Source organism: Macrobrachium nipponense, chromosome 1, assembly GCF_015104395.2.
Source record: "Macrobrachium nipponense isolate FS-2020 chromosome 1, ASM1510439v2, whole genome shotgun sequence".
Classification (NCBI taxonomy): Eukaryota; Metazoa; Arthropoda; class Malacostraca; order Decapoda; family Palaemonidae; genus Macrobrachium; species Macrobrachium nipponense.
This window is the reverse complement of record NC_087200.1, coordinates 133,198,583-133,217,471: the sequence shown is the minus strand read 5'-3', so window position 1 is coordinate 133,217,471 and position 18,889 is coordinate 133,198,583. Positions and strand designations below refer to the sequence as shown.

The 18,889-nt window shown below is 38.1% G+C and overlaps 1 protein-coding gene across 14 annotated transcripts in view; it reads right to left on the bottom strand.

The window, feature by feature from the left end:
* LOC135219652 (nucleolar protein dao-5-like) overlaps positions 1–12,796 on the bottom strand; it is a 126,588-nt gene extending 113,792 nt beyond the window's left edge. For 11 of the 14 annotated variants that reach the window (XM_064256584.1, XM_064256586.1, XM_064256592.1 and 8 more), the window contains exon 1: positions 12,738–12,796. In XM_064256584.1, coding sequence (XP_064112654.1) covers positions 12,738–12,786 — 49 coding nt within the window. In that variant the 5' untranslated portion in view covers positions 12,787–12,796. Of the gene's footprint in view, positions 1–12,635 lie in introns of all 14 variants that reach the window. The other 3 variants (XM_064256588.1, XM_064256595.1, XM_064256589.1) reach the window with 2 other exon arrangements.
* Between the last annotated feature and the right edge of the window lie 6,093 nt (positions 12,797–18,889).

Genomic DNA, 18,889 nt, shown 5'->3' with positions numbered 1-18,889 from the left:
TTAGGTTAATAACTCGCTAAAACGAGAAAATATCTTGGATGGTGCTTCTGGCACAATTTGCGCCTAGGCTGGCGCTTCCTTCTAGTTCTTTTTAGGTTATGTGCCATAACATCTATGCCTTTAATGGTACCCGACCATCCTTCACATGTTAATTCCGTTCGTTAGTGGGAAAAACTTTTATATACGTAGTATAGTCCATTCAGGGAAACAACTTCTGCCACTAAGAGAATGTTTCCCATCCGACTCACCCAACTTCTCTTGAGCAATATCCGAATTTAAAAAGGTTGTGTGCGTTTCTCGAAAGGATGAGAGAATTATATATATCGCGCGCTGCCGTATTAGAATCCTTTATAATACTGTCACATTGTGGTAAACAGCATTAATCTAGGAAACCTTTGTAAGGATACTAGGAATTCTGTAGTTAACCTCGGTATGTGCATAAGACTTGACCATACCGTAGTCTTAAAGTGAATTCTCTACTACATTCATCTTCTCACTAAGCATGTACTCTAATAAGCCATGCTTTCGTAAGCATGAGAGCATTATACAATATAGAGTTTCGCTGCGTTAGAATCCTTTAAAAATGTTACCTACGGTAAACAGCAATGAAATGTAATATCTTTCTTATTGAAAGCTTCTTAGCAAAAGGCAGACAATATTTTATTTATGTTTGCTTAACTATCCCCTCAATCCGAGGCTAAAACCACGATTGTAGGGGAGAGAGACACGGTTATTCATTCCATCCCGCAGGAGAGACACGGTTATTCATTCCATCCCGCAGGAGAGACATATGTTACCGCCCACATCATGACCGACAACCTACATGATACTGCGTTGGTGCCTAAGCGATAGCAGTCTCGTTAGCCGACTGGCCTTACTCTTCCAGAGTTGCCAGCTACTCCATTTAATAAAGGAATCTTATAACATTATTATCGAACTTCAGGAAGTTCTTATAATGCATATCTAAGCGAAACAAGAACTTCGATAAATCTAGAAGCTAAGTAGGTGTTGTCTTAACAATCCCTTTAAGCGTAGTCCCTTCCTAGGAAATTCCTGGAAGGATACTGGTAATTGAGTTGCTCAGCAAAAGAAGTAACTACGGTATGTGCTTATGATTTGCCGTATCGTATTCTCATACAGCAGATACTCTACTACCTTCTTCCCTGCCGAGGCAGATAGAGAATGGATATTCTGGCGCCTGGATCCTTGCACCTAGCGCCTGGAATGTTCCGCGCGCTAGAAAGGAGACTCGCTCCTGGAACGTTCCGCTTGCGTGGAAGGTCCCCGTGCGCCCTGACAGTTCCGAGCGCCTACTAGACCCCTTTTAGAAAGAGCCTCTTGCCCGGAAACGTTCAATGGAAGGATCGTTCTGATTGCCACTCTACTGTAAGGCTCCTTGCTCTAGCCGTCTGTTTTTCTGGCGCAATTTGCGCCAGGCTGGCGCTTCGTCTCTTTGAAAGGCGCCTTGCGCCAAGAAAAATTTTCTAGAACGCGGCTCGCGTTTGGTTGTAGGAACGCGGCTCGCGCTAGTCTGTTAGCTGGAACGCGCCTCGCTGCTGGCTATAGGAACGTACCTCACGCTAGCTTGCTGGAACGCGGCTTCATGGCAGCGGCTGGCTCTTGCTCAGTGTTCTCTTAGTTTTCAGAGAACGCGCTAGATCACTCCAAACATACATTCTTCGTCTTTTCGGATGTAAGATGAAGAGACACACTTTTTAAGGATGCCTTATCAATGGCTATCCTTGGCAGTCTGGGACGTTCTACAGAACCTGCCGAGGGGAACGCCTGACCGGTGGGGTTCTCCTAACCTTCCTGCGGCTGTCGACTTTCCTCCTCCACTGGGTCTGGGAGTTTGGAAGAGGTCTAGGCCTGGAAGCGCTACGGAGCCGATCAGACGCACCCTCCCACTGCACTGGGAACACTATATTCACTTCTTACCTTTTTAGAGCTCGCCTTTTGAGCTCCATCCATTTATCTTCAAATTTGCACATATGAATTTGTAGATTCTGTGGAGTAAGAAGGTGATGAGGATGCAACAACTACTAGAATTGTCAATACTCTAACTGCTCGTTAGTACGAGAGCTCTTAAAGCTTCTAAAGGAAGCGTATCTAGTTATATGCTTTCTGACTTCCTAAAGTAGGAAGTTAGATCTTATATTTCCTTCATCAAGTTCTAACACTTATACACGTATTAGTGAAAAAAAAAAAAATCAATATTTCCCTTATTGCAAAATATAAGTGTCTACCGAAAAATTCGGTAGTTTCACGTAATATATTCTTCGAAATTTCGAAGCCAAATTCATTAAAAAGTTAATAAAAGCGTATGCCAAACCAAAGACCCAGTACTTCCCTGCAAAAGACAGCCCAGAAGGTCGATGGCGATGAAAAAACGAAAATCAAGTCAGGAGGTAGCAACAACGTATGTTGACACTACCGCGACAGAGAAAATCTGGTTCTAGAATGGTAATCGTTCCTATTCCTGCCACCCAGCGGCAGGGGCGGTAGATCACCTGACCTACCTGCAGCGTGTGCCGCGAAATTCGAATTTCTGTCGGGGACGACGGAGTCTATAGCTAAGTATATATCTGCTGGGTAAGTTCCATGTACAAAAAAAACAAGCTATAGCCTTCCACATTTCAAAGTGTTCCGGAAGACAATGACTGCCTGTCATGCACTGAAAATGTTACCTTCCATCTCTAACTGATCTGGAGCTGACCAGTGATGGTTTTCCCATTATACAGGCATCAAAAGGTCAATTCTGACAGCCTGCAATGATCTATGAGCATTGCGGCAAAAGTTATGAGAATCCAGAACATCACTAAATCAACTGTTGTCTTACGTATAACATTTCTCTAAATTTCAGGGATGTTAAGAGTACCATGACTGTCTAATGTTTAAAGGGTTTAAGGTTAAATGTGGCCGTTAATAAAGACTGCTTCATTTACTTGGTCACCCAGGAATTTCAGTCATAAAATCATTCATCACCAATTTTGGAGATTAACATCCAATTTCAAATAAAAGCTTCCAGTCTGAAATATTAGTGAGAACTACCAAAAAAGTTCAATGTAGTGAGCATTCTGTAGGTGGAATTTCAGATTCCAGGCAAATGGCTCTTACATTTGAGAAGTTCTTTACCTCTCTCTTTTCAATCTGAAAATAGGACAAATAATTCACTACAAAAAGATCTAGTCCCCTGCAGAAAATTTCCAAAACATTAGCCACTGCAAGTACCCACAAACAGCCCACAACTCATCGCTCATCTTGCAGGCCCTCTCTTACTGCCTCAGTATTAGGGATCTCCTTTCCAATAACTCTTTCCCACTTAATAGCCCATTTCAAGTCTTTCTTTCCCTCTTGCTAACACACTAACTGTATACTCTTTTCATCTACCTATCATCGTTTGTTCTTTGCACAGGACCAAACACTCTCAAAAAACTTTGATCCATCCTTTCACTACATTTACCCTTTTACCATTCCTTTAACACTTCTCCACACATCAAACCATTTCAATTCTTATGCCACTTCCATAGAAGCAAAATTGGCTCAAAACACCTTTCATACATTCTAAACTTGACTGCCATAAATTCACAGTTTCCTCCCTATCTTTCGCACATTCTGTGACCTTCCTTGCTGCACCTATTATGTGACCTGTCTCTTCTCTCATCCAACCCATTCAAAATATTTATTACCAAATACCTTTAGTACATACCTACTGCTTCCATTCTTTTAACACTCATATTAATATTAACTGTGCCATTTTCTTGGTTTCCATTAACCCTAATAACCTGCAAAGTCTTTCGATTCTATTCACCATCTCCAATCAATATTCCATCACCTCCAAATATCTGCCATCCAACACTGCTTTCACAAATCATCTTCTTGACCTGCAAGTTTGCACTAACATCAATGAGTTTTATCTGACACTTGTATCACTTCATCCATTAATACATAGTCGTCCAAGGTTAGATTAAAAAAGTGCAGAGGAGTTACATGTGCTATTTCCATAAGTGGCAGCCAGCTTAAAAACAGATTGAATGTTTCAACAGGGATACATCCTAACATTTACCTTACAAGTCAAGAACAGGTTTCATTATATCCTTAAACTTAAGCAATGAAGCATGAGCAACTATTTTTATACTGTATATAACTGGTTTGGGAAGGTTAGGCTACGCTATAATGTACCTCCGTAACTGCCCTTGCTACAATTTCAAATTTTTATAAATTTTTTGGAGACTTTTACGCTTCATGCAGATGAATTATGTATATATATATCTTTAATTGATTAAGTTGTGATGCATGCACTTCCAACCTTTTCAACTGGTCCAAGGTTGAGGTTATCTCCCCACAGGCACATCTGCTGTTTGTGCACTGTTTTCTTGTAGTAGGGCAGTTTTGGCTTGGTTATCTCCTTTTTTTTGTTCTCTTATATTTTTCTCAATGACGGATAGATTACCTAGCTTAAGCTTTCATTTTTCTTTTCAGTATCACTTTCACTAAATAAATCCTTTCAGACTGCTACATCATGTGTCCTCATGCTTCACTTCTTTTTTTTCTATATTCTTGGCAAAAACACAAAAAATTAATTATTATGGTAAACGATCAAATGGACTTCTGGCGACCACCTCTACCATTGCGCGACCACCTTTCCAAAAATAACTTTAGCACTTCCAGTAACGTAAGATAGCCATCAGTCATGAGCCAATGTCTGTGGAAGAAACACCTCAAGACCTCTACTTTCCTCTCGAAGTAAGTGTTTCTCCCAAGTAAGAAATTATGGCCATAATTTCTGATTAAACAGAGGTTAATGAAAGTCCAGCCATGTGCACTGCAACTTACCTCAATGACGCTTTCAAAATTTTTACTTAAAACACCTTACATGTAGAAGATTGACGCCATCTCAACGTTTCCAGTCACTTGTGTAACCACACTTCCCATTTCTTGTGCTAAATCCACACACTACTTGTACCCATAGATGCTGGTACACTTTTTTCAAAACAATCTTAAACGACGATTGTGTTCAAGCTTGCGACCAGCGAAACCTGGCAATTTTTCAGGAAGAAGAAGAAGAATGCACTAGATAGCTATCTAAATAATTAGTTAAACACCAGAATAAGGTTATGAATTGCATAAATTTATTATGTACTCACGATAATTAATTTGAAAGTATAACCTGATTCCGGACACAAATTTCAACGGTTTTGCTGTGAACACTAACTACAATGTATTTTTCACATTTTGCTATTTTTTTATTTTATTAATATAATATAGTAATGGTCTATTAAGTAATTAATTTTGGAATTAGGACCTTTTTTTAGCCCTGTATTATGCCGTCATGACATCTTGACTGTCGTACCAATTTTAGATGAATTGTCATACTCAACTTTCTTGCAGAAAATGGTGACTTAAATATGTACACAATACATATCATGCAGATTGTTATCAGCTATTCATGTAGCTGTTATAGTCGTAATGCTCACTTATCATCTTTATTACTTACATTTTGGATATGTGAAGATGTTTGACTGCTGGATTACCGTCATTATGTGATTGTTATCAGCTATTCATGTAATTACTATAATTGTAATGCTCGCATATCATCTTTATAATTTACATTTTGGATATGTGAAGACATTTGACTGCTGGATTAGCGGTAATCCAGCAGTCAAATGTAGTGTGAATGTTATCAGCTATTCATGTAATTGTTATATATAATCGTAACACTCACATATCTTTATTATTAACATTTTGGATATATGAAGAGGTTTGACTGCTGGATTACCAACGTAGTGTGACACAATCACCTCTGCTCTCTGGACCACTTGTCCGTTTTCACACCATAAGAAATTAATGTAGGATTAAGAGAAGATTTTGAATACTTAGAATAAGAATTTAGGAATTTTCAATACTAATGATATCTTCTTCTAATTATAAATTAACCTTTCATCATGCATTTTATTTCACATTTATTAATATTGCCAACTGGTATGTGTTTACCCTCCAAACTGGGTATAAGACTTACACAAGTGGAAATAAGTGAAATTAGCATATCTATTTGTAGCATATACATAAATATTATTATTATTATTGCATTACTGCGACGACTAGAATTAATGGAAACAGTTTGTAAAGGCATCGGCATAAGTGTAAAGGTCCACTAAATTGGTAACAATGATTTGCCATTTCTAGCACACAAACATTAAAGGTTACATTTATTTCAGGCATTCAATTATAAAAAATTTAACAAAATAAAATTGTCATATATATAGACTTAAATCAATGAAAAGTGCTAGCAAAAAAAGTACAAATGTTTTGTCATAAACAATTCACTAATGCATCGTCTGCTCATTGATGTGTTTGGCAGCCAGATGTACAACAAGGCTGAAAAAATTTTCCCGTCACGGCTTCGCTGTGAACAAACTCTCACATATTTCAAGTGGAATTTGGAGTGAATTAAGTACAAAATGTTTATAATTAAGTACAGTCAAATAAGCACAGTGGAGTTTCAGTTGTGATGGCAGTAAGGATAAAACCACCGATTACAAGGTAAAAATGCATTTCAGTTCAAAACATGAAACCCGGGAATAACACTTCTCATAAATTCACAGTAGTTGTTTTATTCTGCTGATTACAACTACAATCTTGAGTAATATCAATAAACTATATACACAAATATTATTCAAATGAGCGCTGTGAAGGCTGGGAATGACGTAATAGCTACTCTGCACAATCCGACCATAAGCCATATTGGATTTAAAAGCTGCCTTGAAAACATATTTTACGACGACTTGGTTATTTTAGTTTGTATGGCAGTTTCATATACCTAATTTTCTTGAAGAAAGTTCAATCTTTTGAATGGTATGCTTAAAGATCTAATTGTGTATATTGTTGTTTCACCAATTAAACAGTGAAAAAAGTGGTCTTCCTTCGAGTGAATGGTCGCACTTCGGTCATTTACCCTATACGAATAGGCCCAACCTATCTGTCTATATTGTCAAGATCCTAATCAACACTTCTGGTAGTATTCCCCATAATTATTGGGGAAGGGCTATCGAAGAAGGGGACGGTAAACCTTTCCAATAGGTAGTTGGATGGCCTGATTCCCACCAGTCATCGACCGGGACAGGCTCTTCATACATCAAAAGACCTGACCTTTCCAGTAAAGCCTTTTCCTGACCTGGGCGGGTGTAGAAAATGGGAACATATTCTGCAAGCAAAGACAAAACTAACTTGTCTTAGAATAGGGTAAACTATCATGGACGATCCATCGTCATCACGCTGGCCAGGCCTTATTCACTCAATATTCAATTGGTGAAACAAGAATACAATTACTACAACTTTAAGCATACCATTCAAAAGATTGAAGTTTCGTCAACATAATGTGATATATGAAAGCCCCATACAAACTAAAATAAGCATGTGATGCTCTTCGTAAAATATGTTTTCAAGGCAGTTTTGAAATCCAATATGGTGGCAATCGTGGGGCTGGCCGGTCTAACCACGGACAATCCACCATCTTTCCCAGCCTTCCCAGCACTCATTTGAACAATGTTAGCATAAATATGTAACGTTTATTGATCTTACTCAAGATTGCAGTTGTAATCAGCACAATAAAACATTTTCTTGTCTATATCAGTGAAAGTATGAAACTTTATTCCCGGAGTCATGGTTTGAACTGAATCCATTTTTACCTTGTAACTGGTGGTTTTATCCTTACTGCCATCACAACTGAAACTCCACAATGCTTATTTTATTGTAATTATACACATTTTGGTCTTAATTCATTCCACATTGCACTTGAACCACGTTGCTGTTCCTGGTCCCTAGGTACTCACTCTGCAAACACAGTTACGAGCAGCAGATGACACCACTGATTATGGGTGCAAAGCTTTATTCCCTTTAATTGTTTACTTTACTGATTATTTAGTTTAACTATATTTCAAAATGTTTATTTAATTCATGTCTATTATCCCTTTTTTGCAACCAAAATAACCCTGAAAAATTACAAATATTTCGGATGTATACTTGCGAGCAGACGACGCGAGGAAAAATAACTCATCATTGCCAATCTAGTGGAGCGTCATACATACGCCGATGCATTTACAAACTGTTTCCATGAATTCCAGCTGCCATAGTAATGCAGTAAATACTACAAATAAATATAGTGGACCCCCTATATTCGCATTCTCCGGATTCACGGACTCACACATTCGCGGATTTCTCTCGGGAAAGTTTCCCGGCATTATTCACGGAAAATTCGCACATTCATGGGATTTTTCAATGAGAAATATCCACACATTCCTGGTTTTTTATCAATTTCATCATAAAATGCACTTTTTGTGATAAAACTACTAAAAAAACCAAGTATGAACATTTTTAGTGGGCTTTTCTTGAGTTTTAACTAACAAAATAGGATGTTTTTAGAATTCTTATTGGGGTTCCAAACTTTGCGGGTTCTAACTATTCCACCAGGGGGGGGGGGGGGGGGGGGGGGGGGGGTCTGGAACGCATTCCCCCGCGAATACGGGGGAGGGTCTGGGACGCATCCCCCGCGAATACACGGGAACCACTGTACGCTAATTTCACTTATTTCCCCAGTTTTGTGCAAGTCTCATACCCAGTTTGGAGGGTAAACACATACCAATTGACAACACTGATAAACAATTGAAGAGCGGAAAACGCCGCAAAGAATGCCATAGTCCCCTTCGATAAGTATGGTTAGAGGTCGGGTGTATGATTGTTGTGATGAAAGTGCCCCAGTGTCTATGGGTATAAGTGGTGTGCGGATTTAGCACAGGAAATGGGAAGTTTATTGGCACAAGCAACTCTGCAAACATCGACATGGCATCAATCTTCTAAAATTTTGAAAGCGTTTTGGTGGTGTGGGCACTGTGTTGGCCACCCTTTTCTTTACCCTCTGTTTAAATCTTAAAATATAGCCTTAATTTCTAACTTTGGAGAAAATACTTACTTCGAAAGGAGAGTAGAGGTTCCTGGCCCCCTCTAGTAACACTAAACATCGGAAACGCCTCATCCCGTCGTACTAGGGGGAAACATCACGACAGGCCAACCCTCATCATGGTAGACGGGTCTTATTCACTCGATATTTAATTGGTGAAACATGAATACAATTGCAACTCTAAGCATACCATTTAAAAGACTGAAGTTTCGTCAACATATTGTGATATATGAAAGCCCCATACGAACTAAAATAAGCATGTGAGCTCTTCGTAAAATATGTTTTCAAGGTAGTTTTGAAATCCAATATGGCGGCTACGTTTTGCATGGACGGTTCTCATCAGTGACGGCCACCATCTTTCCCCAGCCTTCCCAGCACTCATTTGAACAATGTTAGCGCATGTATGTAACGTTTATTGATCTTACTCAAGATTGCAGTTGTAATCAGCACAATAAAACAACATTTTGTTGCCTATATTAGTGAAAGTATGAAACTTGTTATTCCCGGGGTTATGGTTGGAACTGAATTCATTCTTACCTTGTAATCGGCGGTTTTTTATCCTTACTGGCCATCACTACTGAAACTCCACAGTGCTTATTTGATTGTTATTATACACATTTTGGTCTCAGTTCACTCCACATTGCACTTTAAACCCGTTGCTGTTCCTGGTTTCTAAGCGCGCGCGCCATAAACACAATTTCGAACAGCAGACGACGACAGACGACGAAACTGCAAAGTTTTATTCCCTAAACTGTTTACTTTACTCGTTATTTAGTTTAAATTTACTTTGTTATTTAAAAATTTTGATTTAATTCATGTATATTATCCCTTTTTTGCAACCAAATTACCCCAAAAAATTACAGATATTTCTAAAGTAGATAAAATCAAATGTTTCTAACGTTTTCGTACATCTGGCTGCCGAAAACCATAGAGGAACGAATACGTTTTTTTTTTTTTTTTTGCTAAGCACTTTTCATTGATTTCAGTCTTTATTAGTATTTTGAATTTCTTTAATAATCGTATGCCAGAAATAAATGTAACCTTTAATGTTTGCATGCGAAGAATGGCAAAATCATCGTTGCTACATTAGTGGAGGCTTCACACATACGCCGTTCCATTATTATCCTGTTAAGCGTCCGCCCCTGATGAGCTCGCTGCTAACGTACCGTCACGTTTTTTTTGTAATCAGCGATCATAGCACTGATGATAGTTTTTCAAAGTTAATATTGATTTTTATGCTTGTTATTCATACTGTAATTAACTGTAGGAAATCTCTCTCTCTCTCTCTCTCTCTCTCTCTCTCTCTCTCTCTCTCGGAGTCCAGTCACTCGGCAAAGAAAAGTCATCTTCACTCCCGCAATTGGAAGAAAATTTTGTATCATCACTGGAGGATTCAGAACTAGAGCTCTCATCATCAAATAGGTTATCAATATCACACTCCTCATCTAGTATTTGATTGATCTCACCTGAAGAAATATGCCTCCTCTTTGGGACATTCATTGTGAAAGACGCGAAATCCAATTTGTCTCGATAAACGCCCGAAGCGTATTGAAAGAAAACCAACAGGGACAGGGCATGTTTTCCTAGCATAAGCGACCACCAGGAAAGAGTTACCAGGCTGGAAATAAGTTTCCCATGTGCTGAGAGTGTTACCAAATGATGTTCCTACACTTTCTATACGAGTAACTTAATTATTACGGGGCTGACGGCTTGACAAGCACAGTTAAAGTCTTGAACGTATATCCCGTTGAAGGCGCTACCGAGTAGATCGCGGTAAACGTATTATTACGTGGGTGACGCTTAACAGGTTGATAAACTGTTTCCATGAATTCTAGTTGTCATAGTAATGCAATAATGATAAAAATTGCTTTAATATTTATGTATATATACTTCCAATACATAGCCTAATTTCACCAATTTCAACGTTTTTGTGTGTAGTCTTATACCCAGTTTGGAGGGTCAACACATACCGAATGGCAACAGAGAGAGAGAGAAGAGAGAGAGAGAGAGAGAGAGAGAGAGAGAGAGAGAGAGAGAAAGGAAGGTGGAGGAACGAAGAAGAAAAGGGATGGCGGTGGAGGGGGGGGGGTTGGGGAGAGGGTAGGTGGAGCTTTATACGCGTGTTCGTATCCATTTCTGCATAATGGAGTTTTTGTCTCTTGGTACAAGGACAAGTGTCGTTATTCTTTACGATTAGTGATTCACAATACCCTTATAAATTAAGGCACTGGGTGTAATGCACTATAGCAAAATCTCGTTCTGTTAAGAGTGTTCGTTACAGAAATAGGTATTGCCCAAAAACGTGCTTGCACTGTCTCTGAAACCCATAGTAGACATGCTGCTTAGTTTGTCATCAAGTTTTTATAACCAAGTATTTTTTACAAGCTAGCTATTGAATAAATTTGTATTTTTCTCAGTCAAAACATATGCCCCTCAATGCTAACTTTCCTCTTTTAACGACTTTCTGGGTCATTGCAAATTCGGCCCCATAATTTCTTATGGTGCGAAAACAGACAGAGGCCCATGGACCGGAAAACGATTGCGTCACACTACGGCGATAATCCAGCAGTAAAACATCTTCATATATCCAAAAAGTAATAATAAGAGATATATGCGCATTACGATTATAACAATTACATGTATAGCTGATAACAATCTGCATGAATAACTGGTAAACTGTTCTGCAATGACAGTTGAGTATAGCAATTATTTACAATAGGTACGAAAGTCAAGATGTCGTGAACGTCATAATACAGAACTTGAAAGAACGTTCTAATTCAGAAAAAATAATTACTTAAATTTGAGTCAGAGTCGAGTTACTTTTTCAATAACGAATATTTTTCAAATTAATCATCATAAATATGTAAAATATTGATGTTTTACTACTTATTTAAAATTAGCCAAGAGCACACTTCTCGTCATCTTCTACCCAAACAGCTGTTTACGCCTGGCTTGTTGTTGGTGAGAAATCGTGTTTCGATTGTTGTGATAAAAGTGCTCCAGCGTCTGTGGGTACAAGTGGTGTGCGGATTTATCACAGGAAATGGAAAGTTTGTTGACACAAGCGACTCCGTAAACATCGAGATGGCGTCAATCTTCGAAACATTTTTAGTTGTAAGTAAAAATTTCTAAAGCGTTTTGGTGAGATTTCCACTGCCGTGGGCGCCATTTTCAGTACCCTCTGTTTAAATCTTAAAATTTGGCCTTAATTTCTAACTTTGGAGAAAATACTTACTTCGAAAGGAGAGTAGAGGTCTTTAGCTCCGTTTCTCACCAACAACAAGTCGCGACTGATGCCCATCTCGGGTGTCAGGACGCGTTATAATGTACTTTTTCGGAGGGTGGCTTGCATTGATTGTAGGTGGCCTGCTTGGCCTGCTGTGATGTTCTACCCTAGGCTACAAACTACCCAACACAAGTGGTCTGCATAAACAATGGCTTTGCTAGAAATCCACAAACAATGAACACGGCTAACAACTTGCAAAAGTAAATGGATCATACATAACTAGATAATATTAGGAGTTCATTCGTCAATCCTAAGCCAATTACTAGGTAGGTATTACGAAAACTGGAACTGGACCCCAGCCTACCACAGACCTGGCGTAATAAACTCTAGCTCGGCCCATTTTCTGAATACCTTCAGCTGTTAGCTACTAGCTATGCGCTCCTCATTACTTACGTGTGGAGACACCTCGACTGAAACCTGCCACAGACTTACTGACAAACTACTATATTATTTGTACTAATCAGGTTGTACGAGACAGTGGCTTTGGTGACAAACTTGTAAACAAACAGCACGCGTTGTTTGCTTCTTCTTCGTCGTCTTTCATTAATGACACAGTTCACAGGTCAAAACGGCAATAACCACCGCAATAATGTAATCTTTTCCTAATATGGATATTTCATAGTATTTCTTGTTAAATTTGATATATATATTTATTGTCATATTTGTCCTTTTTTACACCTTTTCGCAGTTCATGTATTATGTTTGGGCTTGTCAGCAATACTATACTGCCGAGTGTCAAGTTTTCTCCTTGCGAAGTTTTTAGTATCGATTTTTATGGTATTAATTATAGTGACAGAAAAATATAGTTTATGGATGTTCTGTTTCACTATTACGCTTTCAAAAAATGCCTGGTTAATTAAAGGCATACTATAAAGGATTAAATATGTCTTCTAATAGTCTTTACTCTACAAATCGATTATTCTTTCACCTGACCCATTCAGTTTGTTACTGAGTGTTTGTACACATAGTCTAGTAAATATTCAGGTTTTCGCGTAATACGAGAGGAAGATCTAGGCTACTTAGGTTAGGCAATCTGTTAGCGAAGTAGAAGGGGACTTTAGCTAACAATACAGCCAAGAAGGTCTGCTGGTAGTCTACTAGTTGTCGCCAATGGTACCGAGAAGTTTATTTCATATAAGCATCGTTACAGTTTTATTACATTGTTTAATCAGCAGTTTGGATCGAGATGCGTCTGACACCTCAAGAATTTCTTCAAGTACTCAGCGATTATCAGGTGGTGTTCTCGGTTCTCCGGGAGGTTGAGCGTGTAGGTCCACCGAGGGAGTCGGATGCTTCTTGGACAGTAGGCATTGTTGTTCTAGAATAGTCATTATAGGAAGCTGAACTTGGGCATATTCTGGGCTTATGATAATACATGACTTTGGTGTACCCGGACTATTTGTCTCTCGGAAATTAAATCGGTTAATGTTATTCGGGTCTATAGCGCACCATCTTAGAAATATTTCCTTCGTTAAATAATGTCTTAATCAGTCTTTTGTAAAAAAAAAAAAAAAAAAAAAAAAAAAAAAAAAAAAAATATGAAATAAAACTGGCAAATAATTGGGTAATAAACAGAGTGGACTACCTTTCATAATCTATATGCCTACCTAAGATGCAACCTAAGAAGTTGCAAAATGTACTGAAGAGACGATTAGTATACAGGCTGCCTAGGATTGTGAGCACAAGCTAGCCAGTGCTGGCTTAATCAAAAATGAACGAATAAAGCAACAAGAGTTCATTAATAAAGTGTGGAGCACCTTGAGGACAGGATTACGCGCATGTATTGGTCGAGTTGCCCTGGCTCTCTACCAAAGGTAGAATAATGTTTGAAATGTCTGTAATGACTCACAAAGCTATCAGGATTGGGTGACCAAAATACTTGAAAGACATTAGGTATGATACAGTCTCAACAGCCAACCAGCCTACAGGTGGTTTCAAGGCTCAAGCTAGCTGAACCAAGATCCACTTTAAATATTGGTTTTAGTCTTTCAGTTTTCAGTTCCAAGATTATAATTTAGCTCCCAGTGGAAATCAGAAAGATTGAAAATATTAAGTCTTTAAGGAAAATCTTAAGACTTTCTTATTGTCGGAGTGTTATGATAATATCGATTGACAAATAAGATGAAGCATGCTGTATAAATCTCAAAATGTCTTTGCAGTATTGTGTAGTTGACAACTTGAGTTTGCAGGTCCCACAGGGCACCTACAGTAGTATGAGACCTGATATATATATATATATATATATATATATATATATATATATATATATATATATATATATATATATATATATATAATAATAAACTAATCATAAGTAGCCCTGCTTCCTTTACAACTGATTCAAGCTTGTCTTTGTAAGTGTGACATTTCATCCAGACAGTATCAGGATGGGATAGCCAAATTGGCACTACAGAGCAAAGCCCTTGGAGTTTGTTGAAGGAGCACGGGAAATGTGGGGGTTATAGTGATTGCGAAGCATGGCGTCATTCTTTTCCTTAGAGTATCCTAGACAACTCCAGATCCCCAGCCCCCTTGCTTCGACCGAAACCCATTGGCGTCCCCTACTTTCGGTAACCTGGATGTTCAACTCAGAAATTAAAGCAAACTCTTTGGCAATCTTTGTTCAGTTGGCAGGTCCTTCTAGCCAGGAATCTGATGTGTGTATTAAAAACCCTCGGGGCACATCAACTCCTCCTCTAACCAGTTTGCCTTTCATGACCTCACTGAAGAAAAGGGGACAGTGCTAGAGGAGAGGGAGGACTTATAAATACTCCCTGCATGGTTTTGAAATATGGCCTACCTACATAGTTCCAGCATTGCTTGCCGGTAAGAGAGAAAGAGATTGTTTTCATTTTATTTTGTGTAGAATACCATTAAGTATTTTGTATGTCCCTTTTAAGCATATATTGTATGTATACAGTATCATGAAGCGACCAAATTAAAAAAAAAATTAGTGAACCTACTGTTTTACGTTCATACAGTTCGGTACATATAGTTGACGTTTATTCATGCCACTGTAAAGACTTTCTTTACCCACTGATGATCTTGTATCTCATCTAGATTGTATAAACTTGTGTCAAGGCCTTCATTACCCACTAATCACAATCTTGTATCTCATCTAGCTGAGCAGCAAAAATCACATGTATATGTTTGTATGTAGAATTTCCTGGCCTTTCCGGCGATATATAATTCATCAATGTATGTCCATTATGTCCTTTGTTATCACCATTTTATTGACTGTTAAGAAACACAAATTCTTCTCTATCGGTGTGCGAGCTGCGGACCCTGGGAGGTCGGGCACTCCATTTCCGTCTGCACACTGCTATGTATATTGCGTGCCCAGATAATAAATTATCAGTACCCAGTTCTGTTTCATTGAGACCTCACTCTGCATTATATGTTGTTCACAAGCATATGGTATATGTATGGAGTACTGTAAAGTGACAAATAAAAAAAGGTATGATCTTATGGTTTTAATCTGTCCAGTACCATATTGTACATACATACTATATTGTGAGTTGTTTATAAGTATGTACAATATTTTGCTCTATTGTACAGTAATCTTTATCTTGTCCCCACGAAGGTGCCTTATAGGGTCTTGGGTCCATCCATTTATTTCGAATTTGTACATATATTTTAAAAACTTTAGAATAATAATTTGGCATAACTGTCAAATCTAAGCTATCATAGCACTCAGAAAAAAGAATCTTGAATTTCTTCATGTCAGATTTGCTACCTTTGATACTCCTGATATTGAATGGAAACTTTTTGCACATTCTAGAGGGTTAAAATTTGGAGGCTCTAAAACCAACATTCAAATTGCATCTTGGCTCAGATAGCTTGAAATAATTTATAGTTACTCTTGCCTTGACACCAGTCATTGGCTGTACATGCACAACAAATCTCCTGATACTTTGGACAACCATTGTTGATGCCACGATGAGTCAGCCAATATTCTAACCATAATTCCAATCTTGGTTTGCTATTTGTAAATGGATTTAATTAAGGGGTGCGCCGACCACCGATTTTCAAGGAATTATCGGTTTTTAATTATTGATGGATTTGGACTAGTTAATGCCTAAATAAACATGCCCTGAAGTAGTGTTGCAAAAAGAACATTTCTTTGTGGGCTTTTCTACATGTTTGTTCACCACATTTATCGGTCTGTAAGCGGCACTGGAAGAAAAATTGTCGTAAAAGTTCTGTATGATTTTCTTAGATGGAAGTAAGAAGAATACTTTACTTTCCTACTAAAATATATACTACCTACGATCAGAACTGGCTCTTTCTCTCAAAAAATATCATATCAGAGTAAATATGTATCTATGCATCTCAATAACGCCTTGTGATATCATCCTATGAGCGACATTGAGTGACAAATTGCCGCACAATGTCTGTCTGTATGACTTACCAATTCCGGATAGAGAAAGTGAGAAATTTACTTTAGAATCCCACTAAAACTAACCATTTTGTACAATACAGCTGCTAGTTCTCTAAAGCATGTTGTCATGAAAAAAAATGTGTTCACCATTTTCTCTTGACTTAAATCCACCGCGTCCCGAATACGAAATCATGAAGAAGAAAGCTGGCAGCAGGGGCGATGGTCCTTCCTCTTATGTGTAATATATTTGTGTTAGTATACTTCTGAGTATTCTATTCGACAGCCATGGGAACTTCTTCCATATTTTGTTTTATCATATAATTTGTATCGAAACTTCCACATTAACGAATAATTGAGTGGAACTTGAGTTTGAAAAATGCCTAACTGGTTCCTAGGTAGCAATTCCTGGCCAAGAGGTGCACCCTTCCTTTTCCAAGAACTATGTAGGAAAGACGTGTTTTGTTGAGCTTTCGTACCATGCATTGTGATTCCTCATGTTAGTGTTCAAAATTCATTAGATTGCGTTTGCTGAAGCTGTTGGTTGGTCATTATTTACTTGCGCACTGTTCCCTGACTCGTGTTGTTATTTCCAGTGATTTTTTTTATGCGATTTGTGGTTAATTGAGATAGCTGGACCACTGATCCCATAAGGATCACATGGTCAATGAAATTTATTTCTGATTGATTTTGTAATAAAATTGTGTATAATTTTGCCACCATCTTCATTTGTCCAGTGAGTGGAAACCAAAGTCTGTGCTATAGGCTAGGCCATCCTGCCAACTCCATCAAGCGAATCAGTAGAAACTCAGTTGAGAAAGTATATTTCGCAAAAAAAAATCATTAAATAAAAGTAAATATATATCTATGTAACTCGATATTTCGAACTCATCTTAGTTGTATCACAGATGTATCATGTTAACTAATATACATACAATATTTTGTATTTCTTGGTATATTTTTACTGTGTATTTTCAAGAATATAAAATTATAAGTGTAGGAAAAAATTCCCAAAAGAACGTCACATTTACCAATAAATGTCTCGATTTCTGAGTGTGATTCTGGTCCACATGATAGTGTAGTGCTTTGTGACACATTTCCTTTTCTGATGTTCTTACTGAGTAGTGAATTCATACAATTCCAGTGCCATAAGCAAGAGAAGTACCACCCTTGTGAGCGAGAAATTTCAACAATTGCATCATAAGTAGGTTATGAAGAGAGGTACCCAAACGAATAGGAACCGTCTCGCCTGGGATAGTAACAGTGCCAGAACTCACAGATCTAGGTAAGAGATTTGCTTTCCAATATTAGTGATATTCTAAATAGCGATATTCAATTATATATGACATAAGCTTGATTTTACTGCAGTAAGTTGTCGTCTGACTTGTAATATTAGTATAGGGAAAATAGGGTAGATATAAATAGAGAGAAAAGAATAAGAGAGGGAGAGAGTTGCACGAAGCAACGGATGTGTTTGTCATAATGGCGACAATAACCAAACAAGCGGAAGTGTTTATCATGCTAGCAGCAATTAAAAAATGCATTTGGCTGCTCTACGATAAAACTCCTGATTGACCCTTGACCTGCCAGTGGAAGCCAGACACTTCTGGCGACGTCATTAATCATGCCCAGCAAAGGAGGTGTTGAAATTAATTACTGCCCAAAAGGGTGGTACAATGGGATGTCGTCATTAGTCATCAACCAATCAGGAAGTACCAGAAGGCGGCAACGGAAAAGACCGCCTACTAGAAAGAGGGGACATTTCTTCGGAGAAATGTTGACAGAAGAGGCTGAAGCAGAGAAGCCAGAGAGCATCTAGAGGGTGCAGTTGTGTGCCTTACTAGGCTTCATACATCAACACGGGATCATATCACTACACTCCACCTCAAGTAGACGATAGCAGAGCATACAACCCTCAATACGAACTAAACTTGCATGATCCAAAATGCTTATATATTTCGTGTTTATGAAGTCAGAAAACTGTGGTGTGTCTTTCTATCCTCCTGAGACATCTTTTAAGAGATTTATTACAAGAATCCAGATTATCTACAATTCATAACAGGCAAAGAATAAAAGACACATTGTGACTTGTTTAGGTATGGCTGTTTAGCATAGTTTACTTTATCCTAACAGTTTGTTTATTTGCTTCTCCAATATCTGAATGGAAAACATGTATGGTGGTAGCATATATATGTATGTTATGAAGAAAACTTTATTTGTTCCTACATGGTGTACAAACCATCAGTCCTTTATATTAGGAATTACCTTC